At 42.0% G+C, this 14,869-nt stretch overlaps 1 protein-coding gene across 1 annotated transcript in view; it reads left to right on the top strand.

Moving 5' to 3' along the window:
* The first annotated feature begins 1,612 nt into the window (after positions 1-1,612).
* LOC104926837 (homeobox protein Dlx4a) overlaps positions 1,613-14,869 on the top strand; it is a 28,271-nt gene continuing 15,014 nt past the window's right edge. Inside the window, exon 1 of the mRNA XM_010740787.3 lies at positions 1,613-2,459. Coding sequence (XP_010739089.1) covers positions 2,132-2,459 — 328 coding nt within the window. The 5' untranslated portion in view covers positions 1,613-2,131. The remainder of the gene's footprint in view (positions 2,460-14,869) is intronic.

The following is a 14,869-nucleotide window of genomic DNA, read 5'->3' as shown; positions in this document are numbered from 1 at the left end:
ATGAAATGCATGTATAAACATGCACCTTGAATGAACTCTGGGACAAATAATATTTACACTAAAATTTGGGAACTTTATAATAAAATCTTCTTTAATGGGAAAAAGGTTCCCCTGTGGCATCACCATGAAGAAACACTTCAGGTTCAAACATTAAATTAATTTATATTTTCATTCATTTTAAAAAGCACTTTGTTATAATGATTACTGCTTCTTTTAGTCCGTTCAATCAGAAGAACCAAAAAGGAAAAGGTTCCTTACAGAACCAAAAAAAAGTTCCCCTATAGCGTCACCATAACCAACTTGAACCTTTATTTTTAAGGGTGTACCGTAATAACTGTAATAAATCCCATTAATAGACCTAAATGTATTTTTCGCGGTGGTTTGAATTGATTTTCTAATAATTCCTGTGAAATGACTTTATCCTACACTATTTGTGATTTATCTGCTAATACTGAGGTTTGGAGTTTAATTTGAAAGCAGGCCCACAGTCCCGGGATTTCCACCGCAGATGAGCATAATGACCGTGAGCTGAGTGAAATTATAGTGTCCGAGCCTCTGCTCTGCCAAAATCACAAGTTAGGAGTTTCTCTAGAAGGCCGATGTTTGTTGTAATTGTCCCTCGTGTGGGACCACAGGCGGTGCCCTCAGTGTCAGTGTGTGTGTGTGTGTGTGTGTGTGTGTGTGTGTGTGTGTGCTCTCTTACTTCCAAGGCCCACCTGAACATTATGACGTTGGCGTAAAATCAGGTTGATCTGGATTAAATCTCAGCTTCATTCTCGGCCAAAAAAAAAAAAAAAAGAAGAAGAAACGGGAGAATAATGATGTTTTTTTGGAAAGTCGGTTCTTGTGGATCAGTGTAAGTGTGTGTTTAATAAAAAATAATTTGGATAATAAGGTCTGCGGCCTTTCAACAGCTGCTTATGAAGATAATTTGGTCTGATCCGCCTTATTTTGCTTTTGGCAGGCGGGAAGAATTTTATTTTTGGAAAGCCACTGCGTTCCATGCGCCAACCTGCCATTGTCCTTTTTTTAAAAATAAGAAATCACCCAAATTAATAGATAGTTACTTTGCAATATAAATATTTTGACAATCTACCATCTGATTATTACAGATGGTGACTTAAATTGTAAATATTTTAATTAATTGATCAGATATCCTAACCCAAAGTGCGACCGTTGAATTATTTTTGCGTAATGACGCAAAGAATCAAGTGAATTAAAGGCCTCGTTTAGCTCCTCAGATATTAGCTCACCTATGAACAAATACTAATTTTGTTCATCTTAATTTGTCCTGTTAATTTATCTTTTATTTCATTAATTACTCTGTCATTTAATCGAAACTAACGGCCCTGAATTAATTTCCGTATCTGTTGATTTTCCCTCCTGATTTTCACACACCCCGGATCATATTTTAATGTCTCCTCGCCTCGAGACTTCTTTTGAAAAGTGTCCATCAACTGTTGGCGCATTCTTGTCCGCCAAAAACACCCGAGAGGGTCCCGGTGCTGCTTGTGATTTGTGTGACACGGCGCAGCGCCGCAGCCAATGAGCGCGCTCTCTGTGTGCCAAGTGGAGGCAGAGAATGGTGCGCGCAGAGGCACACAGCGCGCCGTGGAGAGGAGGGACACACTCCACTCCTCTGTGCTGCCAAGAGGCTCTTTGAACACACGGGAGGGATCGAGCACGGGACTGGTTCTTTTGGTCGGAGAGAAGAAGGAAAATAAGTCGATCAGAGGATATTAAATCATTTTTTTGCGGCTCTTTTTTTCAGGAGTTTCCTGCTTTGTTTTCTGTTTTTTTCCGCTGCGTGTTGGCCTGTCACGCTTCTTGTCTTTGTCAATGGTTTGAAACTCTGAGCGTGACGTTTGTGGAGTGTTCAGCTGGGATGGAGCGGAGGGAAAACCCTCCAAAACCCGCTTTGTAGTCCACTTCTCCTCCCGCAGGGATACAGTGACATTTACCGAAAGGTGACGCACGTTTCGCAGCGGCTGCTGTCGGCTCATGAAAACACTTCTCTGAGAGTCCACGGACTTTTTTTTATCATTGATGGTGGGTTGTCTTATGATGACCCCCGCCTGGAGGTCATAGTTGACCCTTCTTATTTCCCACCACATCACTGCCCCTCACCCCAATGATGACTATGAGCTCTATATCGGACACTTTGGTCCCGCCTGATCCCTCCAAATCGGCGTTTTTGGAATTCGGCGGCCACGGCTACCCCGGACACCAGCAGCCCTCCCCCGGCCTATCCCACAACCATTACCCGGTCCACGGTCTGCACGCAGTGGGACCCTCGCAGCACGACGGGCCCTTCTCCGCCGGCGCATCCTCGTACGGTCGTCCTCTTGGGTACGCGTCCTATCACAGCCCCGTGAGCGCCCACCACCCCGGGGCCTACCTGCCCTATCAGCACGGGGGTCACGGCGGCACGCTTGGACACACCAGACTGGAGGATTCGGGTAGGAGAAAAATGGAATAATCATGTTTGAGCTTTTGTTTTGCAGCCACAGTTAAATCCTAAATATTGACCATGTGGACTGTTAACACATGAGTCACATTTACTCTCTGTTCTTTGAGCTGGTGTTGAGTTGCAGCTGAAGTTTTCAGAAGCTTAGCTTTAATTGAGTCATGGCTGATTTGGTTTTCACTGATTTTCATTCATAAATCTGCCTCGTGTTGGATGAAAAGCGCAAAGCATGTCACTCGTACCACAACAGAGGACATGAAACGCAACAACACGCACGAAATAATCAAAGGAAAAATTCAGGAGAAGAAAAAATACCGTTATTCCTCACAGATGTCTCATTCAGGCCCATTAAAATCCTCAGAGTGACTGTGTGGAGCAGAGAAACATGAAATGAGCCGCAGTGGAGAACAATAATTGGATCCACACACAGGTCGGCCACAGCAGTCATGTTTAGTGTACTTTGGGGTTGGACTGGAGATGAGTTGAAGGCCTGCGCAGACCGTGGGACTCTCCACAAGTAGCAGCCGACACCGGGCCTGTGGTGTCCCGCAGCGGCCCGCGAGCTGCCCAGAGCCAAAGCCTCAGAAACGCAGATCACATCCAGCCTGAAGCTGTGCTGTCTGCACACTGCCAGACATTAATAATAATAATAATAATAATAACAACAACAACAATAATAATTATAATAATAATTACAATAATAATAATAATAATTTGGTAACTTTTTTTTTCTCTAAACTAATTTCTTTGCATATCATAACAATTTTTAAGTTTAAAGGTTCACCATGTCCACATACTAAGAAAACTTGAGGTAAGGAACAGCTCTAATAAACCCTCCCTTCCTTCCTTTCAGCTTTCGGACGTGATTTCTGTCGTTATATATAAACCGTCACATCGTCTCTGTCCCGAGCCGCCGTGTTCGGTCTCCGTCTACGAGAACACAGCGAGAATGGAAATCCTCTTTCGTTACTATGCGCCCACATTAAAGAGGACTTAGAAAAATCCATCAGTGGGTGTGTTTTTTGTTTTGTTTTTTAAATCATTTTAGTGACTCGTCTTTCAAAATGCTTCAAGGTGCCGTGTCTCGGCACGACCTTCCCAATCCGATCTTTTTCCGTTCTCACACACATGGTTGACAGATATTTAAATAAATGTCAGTTATCCACACACACACACACACACACACACACACACACACAAGCCTGTGCAAAAAAAATTTTATTACTGATGAATCGATTTGATGTGTTTCGTCTTGCAGTCTCCACAACACAATGATCTGTTGTTTTTCTAGAAACCGCACACTGCCGTTTACACTAAAGGAACTCTTCCTGTTACGTTTTGCCACCTTGAAACATTGTGCGCTCAGGTGGTAAAAACAGTACCTCTGCGCACGTAATCTGATCCTGGCATTTTCTCATTACTTCCTGGAGTGTTTAACTTAACTATTAAAATCTTCTGATGTTCCGTTGTCATTCACACCTGACACCAGCTGTGACTTCTATAGACAATGTAACCGACGATCTCAGTCTGCAGTACAAACCCACAGTCATAAAACATCCAATTCCCTAAAAGGACATCATTAACAATATGTCATTTATGGCCGACCTGCCTGCTTGTAAGCTCATCTCTCGGAGAGATAAAGAGCTGATATAAGATCAGCTTTTCGAACTTTGCAGCTTAGTGACTATAACCCTTAAGCAGGTATTGGCCTCACATCATAAGCTACAAACAATATCTTCGAACTGTAACCAAAAGCCACAGCGAACGATGTCAGTTATCCATGTGGCTGAAAGAAGCATCTAGATCCTTTCCTGAAGTAAAAGTTCTAGTGTCAGACGTTCAAATAAAGTAGCAAAAGTAAAAGCTGTTGCCGTCTGCCATAATGTTTATAGCCACATGCTGGTTTATTATTTATCCACTGCATTATTGCGATTCGTTCCTGATGATCACTGCTATTGGCCTTGAATTCAAAGAGGACTTCCCCATGATTTCCTCCCTTCTACCCTCTCTAACCCACAGCAGCAACCTCCAGTTGGAAATAAAGCCATGTGAGTGCTAAAAATTGTAATTCCTCGAGCAGCACTTGAGACAGGCTGCAGAATTGAGCGAAAACTCCATAAGCCCCCATGCTTAAAATGTTCCAAACAACATGTTACAGCCTGGTTCAGGCCAAACAGTTTTGGTCTCTAAAAACTGATTTCTCCACCCATGTACCACTGTGCGGCGGGTGAATTTTTTTAACCTCAGATGATATTTCCGCCATTGAAGCTTATGCATAATTAACCGCGCTGGACCTCTTGATATACAGGAGGTTGCTGTTGCAGTGGCTATTCGAGTATGCAGGCTTTAATTCCAGCCCACCCCCTCCAAGTCATGCCAACATTAAGATTAGTGGTGAGGCAAGGAAGCCGTGTATCCAACATGGGCAATATCCAGTCGCCTGCCATAATTTGGCACTTCAGAAAACCATGGGTGACGTCAGTCAGGGCTCTGTCCTTTCTTTATACTGTCATTGTCTCTTAGCAGTCATGAATCTACACTGTCCGAAGTTCTGCCCAAGTTTTTCCTTGCCTTGTCCCAACGTGCTTGCCTCATGGGGGAATTGTTGCCTTCTGTAAATATATCCATAAAGGTACCGTTCTAGACCTGCTCGTATGGACAGTGTCATAAATAACTTCTGTTATGATTTGGCACTAATCTAAATCAATTGATTTTTTTTTCTGGTGCGCTCCCAAAAGGATCATGGTAGAGGGACTTGAGATGATTATTTGTAGGGGAGTGAATACTTGTGATAATTTTTTGACTTAAATTTGCCATAATTTTCCTATGTGATCGTTGTGAAACTGAAACCCATCAGGGAGGTTTTTTTGTAAAGGCGTCCACCAACAGTCGGGGAACCACTTCAACCTGTTACATGCCACTGCATTTTATAAGCTAATCATACTGTTTGGCTTTTTTTCCCCACAGGCACAAAGCCAGCATCAAGCGCAAATGCAGTCGTGACATGCCAATATTTGTGCCTAATCTGGAACAAAATGTGGTCGCGGCTATGGAGTCCAGCGCCCGGACACATCACAATCATTCATGTATGTCAAGTTTTTCCTCTTTCCAGTTTGACAACTTTTTAACGTTGAACTGAGGCAAGTCCATAAACATATCATCTCCTTGCTGTTAAGTGTGAACCAGTTATTAGTCAACACTGGTGTCTCCAAATTTTTAAAATTGTCAAAAGCAATGTCAGATGTCGTCACCCAAATTCCACAATAGCCTCAGGAGGCTTTACAATCTGAGGAAATTTAAACTCAGAGTGTCCTCAGAGGAAACTGTCTCGTTCATCCAGGCAGTACAGACATGTAATGCCATGTACAGAACAAAAATAACAAAAACTTGATTGATGACCAGAATTTGGCTCCAGGGAGGACGTTGAACAACCTTCAGGCAATTGGACCTGATCCCTACAAACCTACTGTCCACCATGGACACCTGACAAAGGGACAGAACACAGGACAGATCAGCCCAAAACACTCACAACATTTGGATTGGACAAGTATATGTAGACATTCAAACATAAGTAAAAGTTATAGATCCCGGATCGATGTTGAGCAACTGCTGCTGGCGTTGCCAAATGGATAGCACTGAGAACACAAACCTCATCATAAGGACTTTCTTACAACGCCTGTAGATCTGGAGAAACAGCAGCAGAGGAACTGATACATGCTATCATGCCAGTCTGTTCTGAGAAGGGGCTGTGTGTAATTTTTACACATGGAATGTCGCACAACAGCGCTAACATTCATTATTTTATCTCCCAACACAGCGACAGGATCGGTCAGCGATCTGACGGCTATTTAGTGCTTCTGTAATTTCTAAACATCAGCCTGGGAAGCTTTCATAGCGTTGCCGGGGTAGCTAGCGCAGCAGGTGATGAGTTTAAAGTCAAAAAAACTCTTAATATCGCATAGTTCTAGTTTTTTGACTTTGCAGTGTCATTTTATAAAATATTTGCTCATTTTTGTCCTCTTGCATACAGGGGTCCCGTTTGCAACCTGTACCAGCACCCATTAATATTAGACCCATACTAATATAGGTCAAAGCCGTGTTGCTGGAAGTGCCGACATGCATACACTGCTGGATGAAAGCCCTATAAATGATGATGAGATAGAAATAAAAAACACATTTGATGTGCAGGCGTGAAGGCAGAAACACCCTCCCTGTTCTTCGATCGGAATGTTCACTTAGGCTTCCTTCTCCTTTGACAGGCTTGCTGGCAGAGACGCTGGCCTACTTTACACACACACTAGCGCATGCATACAATAATTTCTTAATATTTCAATCACCACAACTCCATTTTGGTTTTGTTCATTTTAAATATTTCACACCCACGTTGGATAACGATATATAGATATTTAGCAGATGTTGTTTATGTTAATGAGTTAGATATTAATTAGGCTTTAAGAGCCAGGGCTGCAGAGTTTAAACATATAAATCATTAACAATTGTGCCGCATGATTGAATATTTGTAAATCACCATTCCACCATTGCAGATTGTTTTGGGCCGATTTGTATATTACACTTAGTGTGTGCTTGGTGATTTTCCGTCCTGCCGCAACTTCAAACTCCCACCGCCGGAGCGTTTCAGACTTGTTTACTTGCTCAGATTGGTATTTTCCGGTTCATGTGCTTCTAAACATGCTTCTACATGTGTCACATTGCTACATAGTATAATTTGTCTCTCTTTCTGTTTACGACCGACAGTTACATGGATTCTTATTTGAAATCCACTGGATTCTCTTTGCTCTTTTCTGTTGTCTGCGCTTTCTGTCAATCAAAGTGCTCTGTGTAAAATGATTTAGCCCTCAAAAATAGAAAACAGAGGCCGCTTCTGGGACGCTTTTCGAACCAGACTACGGCTAAGCTCGTGGGGTTGATGATTGAGAGTACCGGTCATGTGATGGTCATTCCCGAATCTTGTTCTTCATCCTTTCCTCAACATTGCCACCACTTGGTTCTGTACAACGCTGTTCTCCATATTGCAAAAGGCTTCTGGTCACAGCCACTCCTTGTTTGCTTTGCTTGTTTGAGCCTGCATCTCTTACTCCGATAAAGAGAGGTCAAATCTGATCTGTAAAAGCTAACCAGGTAACTACGCTGTCAGATGATGAGAGTAAGCTGGTACAAGTACCTTAAACTGTACGTGTAAGTGCAAGCAGCCAGGCAGCTCTGTATTTTTTTTTTAAAAGTAAAATGAGTCCAATAACAGACAGACCAGAACCAAAATCATCATTAATGCTGATCAGGAAAAACGCCGTCCATTAAATTGTAAACTATCCACTGAAAACAACACTGCTGCAACTAGCTGATCGGCCTGCTGCTCAACCCCTGATGCACATTTAGACCACATTGCCAGGCCCACCTTTTATGTCTCCCAACCAACCGGCTTTGCTTGTTGGCTTCTTTGTGTCAGCACATTAAGACGATGATGACGTCAGCGGCTGATTAATGTCAACATTGACAAACAAAATCTCTCTTACCTCTTTACCTGAATAAGTTTTGGGCTGACTTCTTTATCGGATGTGTCACGGAAGAGTAAATGGATGGTGCATTCAAACCTTGTCCTTCAACACTGCCTCACCTACGCTACAAGCAAAATGCCCATCACCCGTCACGCCGAGTATCGTCTCTCTAGTCTTTTTGTACCCACACCCCCTCATCCCCCCGCCACCCCGTCTATCGTTTCACACATACACAAACCCACTCACGCACGCAAAGGAGCACACGTGGGAGGGTTTGACGCCCGCGCTGTCTGCCGTCATCGCGGAGTATTGTTATAATGCCGGTTTGTGAATAGAGAGGCAGCCAGTCACATCCCCTGCTCTCCGGCTGCTGTCCAGGGCTGCAGGCTCGCCTTTGTTCTGCACTCATAATGCACACCATCATTACAGTCTTCAGTAGAGAAGGCAGCGTTCCTACCTTTATACCCCTCCGCCCCTCACCTCACATCACAGGCCAGCCGTGCGCTCCAGGCCGCACACTTTTCATTGTGTGTATTCTTGTTCCTCCATTGCAGCTCCTTTAAACTCTGTCCTAACTAAAAATACCAAATCGTGCTTGTCGAAATTGTAGAAACGCAATGCCTGCTTTGATACCTCAAGTGCCATGTGATGATAGGTACAAAAATACTGTTTGCGTCTCTGTTAGCTAATTTCCCCGTCATGACAACCTGTATGCCTAACCCTGAGGCTCCAGTGTTTTCCAAATAAAATGATGAATAATATTTTTAAACAAATCATATGACTGTAGCCTGCCAAACATCACATACAACAGACTACATGTTATATACTGACCTGCTTGCGTTATCATCAATGAATCATGTAACACAGTAAGCCCACAGTCAGGTATTGATATCCATGATGCATCCTCATGCTGAGGGAAGTGAGCTTAAAAGCTGCAATTCCTTGAATGTCCACTTGAGGCTGGCTCTCAGAAGTGCAGTCATGTCTCCATACATGTCCCCATAGTCCAAATGTCCACTTCACAGCAGAAATAAACATGTTTACAGCTTGTACAAAAATACAGTTTGGTCTCCTAGCTTAATTTCCCCCATATCAAGGTCTAAATGCTTGCAGAATTACCAGCATGGCATTTGGCTGACAGGTAGGTACTCTACAGCTGGCTTTCTTGAGCACCAGACTTCATTCCAATCCACCTCAGGTCCCGCCAATGATCCACACATTTCCGCCCTTCTGCGATAGTGAAGCTCTCCACCATCTCTTCAGAACCTTTGTGGTGACGCCAAAAGAGATTTACATCCATGTTTTATACAGTGTCTATGATCTGTACACACATTATATTAAGCCAACTTTTTTGTTGCCCTCACGTATAGCGTCTGTGTGCACACCCCTGGCCAACAAAAATGTGTGTGTCCATTACTTGTGAGGTTCGTATCTAACCACACAGTTAGATGATCCGATGCAAGCCTTCAGAGGTCTTCGTACCTAGGTACGTCGCATAATAAAATTACAGAACAGACATTGTGTGTCTTTTGTTGAACAATGGAAAGAAATACCATATCACTTTTATCTGCGAAAATTCCGTTCTGCAGCCGTGAGTAAAAAAATCAATCAGCAAAAAACCCTGGCCTTGAGAACCCTGTAGCTGAGTGTACACTCATTCTAGTGACTATAACTGACATTTCAGATGTGATCGCTTTAGGTCAAGAATGAACACCGCCCTATCTGCCACTAAGACATGTGAACGCACATTCATTCATTCAAGGTCGGTGTACCCCCATTACATTGTACTCTCCTCCTTGAGTCATCTCTTGTTTCAGCATACTATTTCAAGGTTCCCTGTGATATTACAGCAACGTACCTACCGTTCACATGTTCGTAGAGTGCTGCTGCCTTTGAGAATAATGCAAACATTAAAAGTCTTAGCGGAGGGAAGAGATGAAAGAAATGGAAAGCAGATTAAAAAAAGGAGGAGATAAGGAGAGGAGAGGAGAAGATAATTTTAGTTCGGTTGATGAAAATATATTTTTTGTGTTTATAGAGGGGGGATGTTCATGCTTCAGCTGTGGCGGCTCCAAGTGTAATTCAGGTCTATTTACCATGTCAAGTAGAATTAGATTGACCGTAGATACCCATCATACGTGCCGGTTGATGGTTCATCTGGAATATTGTTATTGATAAACTGTACTGCCTGCTATCTGATATAAGTTCCATACTGAATTCGTATCAGAGCGGTATTGTCTAGATGTTGTGTTACAGATGCACTAATAACTATTTTTACACTAATAAAGGCCATTCAATCAAACGCTGTTTCGCCGTTTAAATATGGACCGTGTATATTGTTTTCTTGGTTCACTCTCACATCTCTCTCCGTCTTGCTTGTTCTGTTTTCTCGCCCCCCAAGTGGCCAAAAATGTTTGAATGTAGCTTCAGACCACATAACCACATATTCCTCAATCCACGTCTTGCAATTCTTGAATCTGAACATAACCTCCTATCTAAAAACAACTTATTCCGATTGATGTGATGACTGCCCCTGATATGACCATCGGAGATTATCAGCATCACATGGCTACTGCGGCCGGTTTCAACATCCTACATTACCCTCACTGTCACATGGTTATGTCGTTGAACAATCCTTTTGGATAGACTGAGTCTCCAAAACGTTGGGTCTGGCGTTAAACAATACCACAAACTGAGTTGCATACGTACGTGACATGAGTTAACAACATTAAGCTACAGTTAACTTATTACTCCTACTTAAAAAAAAATACTGTGGCCGACTTTGGTTTCACACAAGACATGAAACAGAGATATGCAGGACAGGTGAGTTTGTTCAATCTCTCCCTATGTGACTTTGTATTAGTTTTTTTTTTTTTTACTACTCATCTCATACAAAACTGATTTGTTCGGAGCTACTTTCAGCCCTCCCCCAGATTTATCCCCATTAGGTGGACACCACATTAGCTGTCAGCAGCAGGACAAGCGCAGTGGGACTGACTCAAATAAAACTCAGTGTTGTGTGGGTGTTTGTGTGTTGTTGTGGTGTGTGTGTGTGTGGTGTCGTCGTGAGTGTTGTGTGTGTGTTACTGAAATAAAGGAACATGATACCACGTGCAATGGAGCTCTGTCGACAAGAGGAAATGATATATGAAGCTTCTGCATACATTTGTAGGTAATGATCAAGTAATCACATTCTTTTGACTCAGTTTGTGAGCGGACCAAAACAAAACAGAGGGAGGCATCAATTTTTCTGACCAACTTTTAGCCACAATCATCCTAAACAAAATATATAGTTTCAATATTACTAATTAGAGCGCTTATTGCCATTGCCTTTTCTCTTTCTTCCTGCTCCCCCTCCTCCTCTTTTCTTCTCCCTGAAGGTTGTAAATGACCTGCACGTGTTCCCAACAAGCTCACTGTGCTGAGCTCTCATCTTCTGCTCGTCGGACAGCAACTCATCTTCCCCATGACACTGTGATGACCCAAATGCCTCCCTTGCCAGTGCCAACAAATCAGCGTGGCTGTTGAGCCACGTCTTAGTCTCGTCTTATGTTGACAATCAGTGAGCGTTTAGCAATTGTCACTTTGGATTTGTACATTCATCTCTATTTGTCTTCCCCAGCAAATACAATGGCAGCCAAAAAGATGTTGAATCCAACGTACAGAAGCGCAAACAGGAACGAGACTCAGATCAACTGTTGTGTGAATGTTACTGACAAAACTTTTAGGAAGTTTTGCACCAATTGCCGTATTTAGGGATGATTAACGCCGAAAGCAAATTCTTCAGTTTAGTGACTTTAGTGCAGGTCAAATTTTTGCACAATTTAGTTGGAAAGATGAGTAATTTGCTTCCCATGTTGAAAAACTCTCCAGCACTGCCAAAAACTGACCGCTTCACCATTTTATGTTGTGTGTGTGTGAGATAAGACAGAACAGAAAATTGCCGGAGCACCTTAGCAAGTTGTGCCACTAAATAACTGCACTGACACGGCGAGGAGGCTTGGTGTTTTGTGCCGGCGCTCAGCAGAAGCAGAGGGGGAGGAATGTTGGCTGCAGCAATGGAAAAGGCAGAGTGCAGGCGGATGTGTAAGTTAACTCTCCAACATCAGCCTTTTGGTATAATAAGCCGTGATCCCAGAGGAGGAGAGGAGAAGCGAGGAAGATAGACAACATGCCAAAACATCTCTCACTCTGCTTTGTGTGTTGGTGTGTGTGTGTGTGTGTCGTAGATTGTGTGTGTGGTGTGTGTGTGTGCTGGTGGTGTGTGCTGTGTGATTACAGTATGTTCAAAAGTATTATTTTTTTAGCTGTGCACGGCTCAAAATTATGCTGTCAAATGTATACGACTTAATTCTGAGGAGGAGTAGTAGTTGACCGTTCATCATACTTCACATTCAGTACAATTCAAACTTTATTGGCAGACTGCCATCAAAATTTGCATTTCTTCTCTCTCCTTCTGTGGTTTGTGTGTGTGGTGTGTTGTGTGTGTGTGTGTGTGTGTGTGTGTGTGTGCGTGCTGTGTGTGTGACAGCAGCCTTCAAAGAGTCAAAACTGTCACAAAGCCGAGATTAGTGACTAAAGAGGGCCCGCCGGGCCTCGGGGGCAGTTTTTAAAGACGTCCTAAAGCTTTTCCCTGCAGCAAGTCCTTTAAAGTAAAAACACACTGCAAAATAGAAGTTACACTCATTTGCATGCAATATATATAAATGTTATGTATGACATTTAGGATTAAAGCTGATGCATTTGTGTATAAGCAGCTGCTGAGGTGGAGCCTGGTTTACAGTTCAGTTTAGTCTGGCTGTCTCCAACCTGTGGTTCAAGGCAGCCTCTGAAGGTCACAAGATACATCTGAGGGGTCATAAGACGATGAAAGAAGAAGAAATCTGCCACACGAATAAATTTTACCATTTTCTTCTTAGAGTTTACTAAATTTTTTCTTTTTCATTTTAAGGTGAACTGCTGCTTTCATAGTTATAAATGTTCATGAGCTCATATATATGTTTTTTTTTTTTTTTAAGTGAAGTCTAAAACTGAAAAGTAACAACCAGCTATCAGTGTGAAGGATTTAAAAATGTAATAGTTCCTCTGTGATCTGGAGTAAAAGTACAAGAGTGATATCAAAGCTGACTCCAGTGTGCACCCACACTACTTGAACATTTGTTGCTGCTCTGAATGCCGGTGTGACTCTGTGATGGGAACCTTGTGGGCTTTTCAGTCTACGAGTCAGATTGCATCTCGTTGTTGTTGATATGTAATGGTGTGTTGTTTCCTTGCATTTATTTTCAGAAAATGTTGCAAAAAACTAAATGTAAAAGTTTGGTGCAGTTTAGGGCAACATATAGTTGAATGAACACTGTGTAATAAAGTCTTGTTATGCTCAGTGATATTGTGCCAATCTGGCCCACACATACACTCTCAGAAAAACCCTAACCCCTAACCCTGGTTTTGAGATGGAGAACCTTTTTATCTTTGAGGAACCTTTTTTTGCTATTTAATGGTTTTCGGGGAACTGAATGCAAAAAATAAGTTTTTTACCCAGCTAACCCAATGTTGCATTTCAAATGAAATGCATGTATAAACTGCACCTTGAATGAAATCTGGGACAAATAATATTTACACTAAAATTTGGGAACTTTATAATAAAATCTTCTTTAATGGGAAAAAGGTTCCCCTGTGGCATCACCATGAAGAAACACTTCAGGTTCAACTTTAATTAATTTATATTTTCATTCATTTTTAAAAAGCACTTTTTATATGATTACTGCTTCTTTTAGTCCGTTCATATGCAAGAACCAAAAGGAAAAGGTTCCTTACAGAACCAAAAAAAGTTCCCCTATAGCGTCACCATAACCCAACTGAACCTTTATTTTTAAGGGTGTACCGTAATAACTGTTAATAAATCCCATTAATAGACCTAAATGTTATTTTTCGCGGTGGTTTTTAATTGATTTTCTAATATCTCCTGTGAAATGACTTTATCCTACATATTTGTGATTTATCTGCTATACTGAGTTTGCGAGTTTAATTGAAAGCAGGCCCAAGTCCCGGATTTCCACCGCAGATGAGCATAATGACCGTGAGCTGAGTGAAATTTATAGTGTCCGAGCCTCTGCTCTGCCAAAATCAAAGTTAGGAGTTTCTCTGAAGGCCCGATGTTTGTTGTAATTGTCCCTGTGTGGGACCACAGGCGGTGCCTCAGTGTCAGTGTTGTGTGTGTGTGTGTGTGTGTGTGTGTGTGTGTGTGTGTGTGTGTGTGTGTGTGCTCTCTTACTTCCAAGGCCCACCTGAACATTATGACGTTGGCGTTAAAATCGGTTGATCTGGATTAAATCTCAGCTTCATTCTCGGCCAAAAAAAAAAAAAAAAAAAGGAAGAAGAAAGAAGAAACGGGAGAATAATGATGTTTTTTGGAAAAGTCGGTTCTTGTGGATCAGTGTAAGTGTGTGTTAATAAAAAAAATTTGGATAATAAGGTCTGCGGCCTTCAACAGCTGCTTATGAAGATAATTTGGTCTGATCCGCCCTATTTTGCTTTTGGCAGGCGGGAAGAAATTTTATTTTTGGAAAGCCACTGCGTTCCATGCGCCAACCTGCCATTGTCCTTTTTTTAAAAATAAGAAATCACCCAAATTAATAGATAGTTACTTTGCAATATAAATATTTTGACAATCTACCATCTGATTATTACAGATGGTGACTTAAATTGTAAATATTTTAATTAATTGATCAGATATCCTAACCCAAAGTGCGACCGTTGAATTATTTTTGCGTAATGACGCAAAGAATCAAGTGAATTAAAGGCCTCGTTTAGCTCCTCAGATATTAGCTCACCTATGAACAAATACTAATTTTGTTCATCTTAATTTGTCCTGTTAATTTATCTTTTATTT

This window comes from Larimichthys crocea, chromosome XII, assembly GCF_000972845.2.
Source record: "Larimichthys crocea isolate SSNF chromosome XII, L_crocea_2.0, whole genome shotgun sequence".
Taxonomy (NCBI): Eukaryota; Metazoa; Chordata; class Actinopteri; family Sciaenidae; genus Larimichthys; species Larimichthys crocea.
Note: the sequence above shows the minus strand (reverse complement) of the source record. Positions and strands in the feature narration are given on the sequence as shown.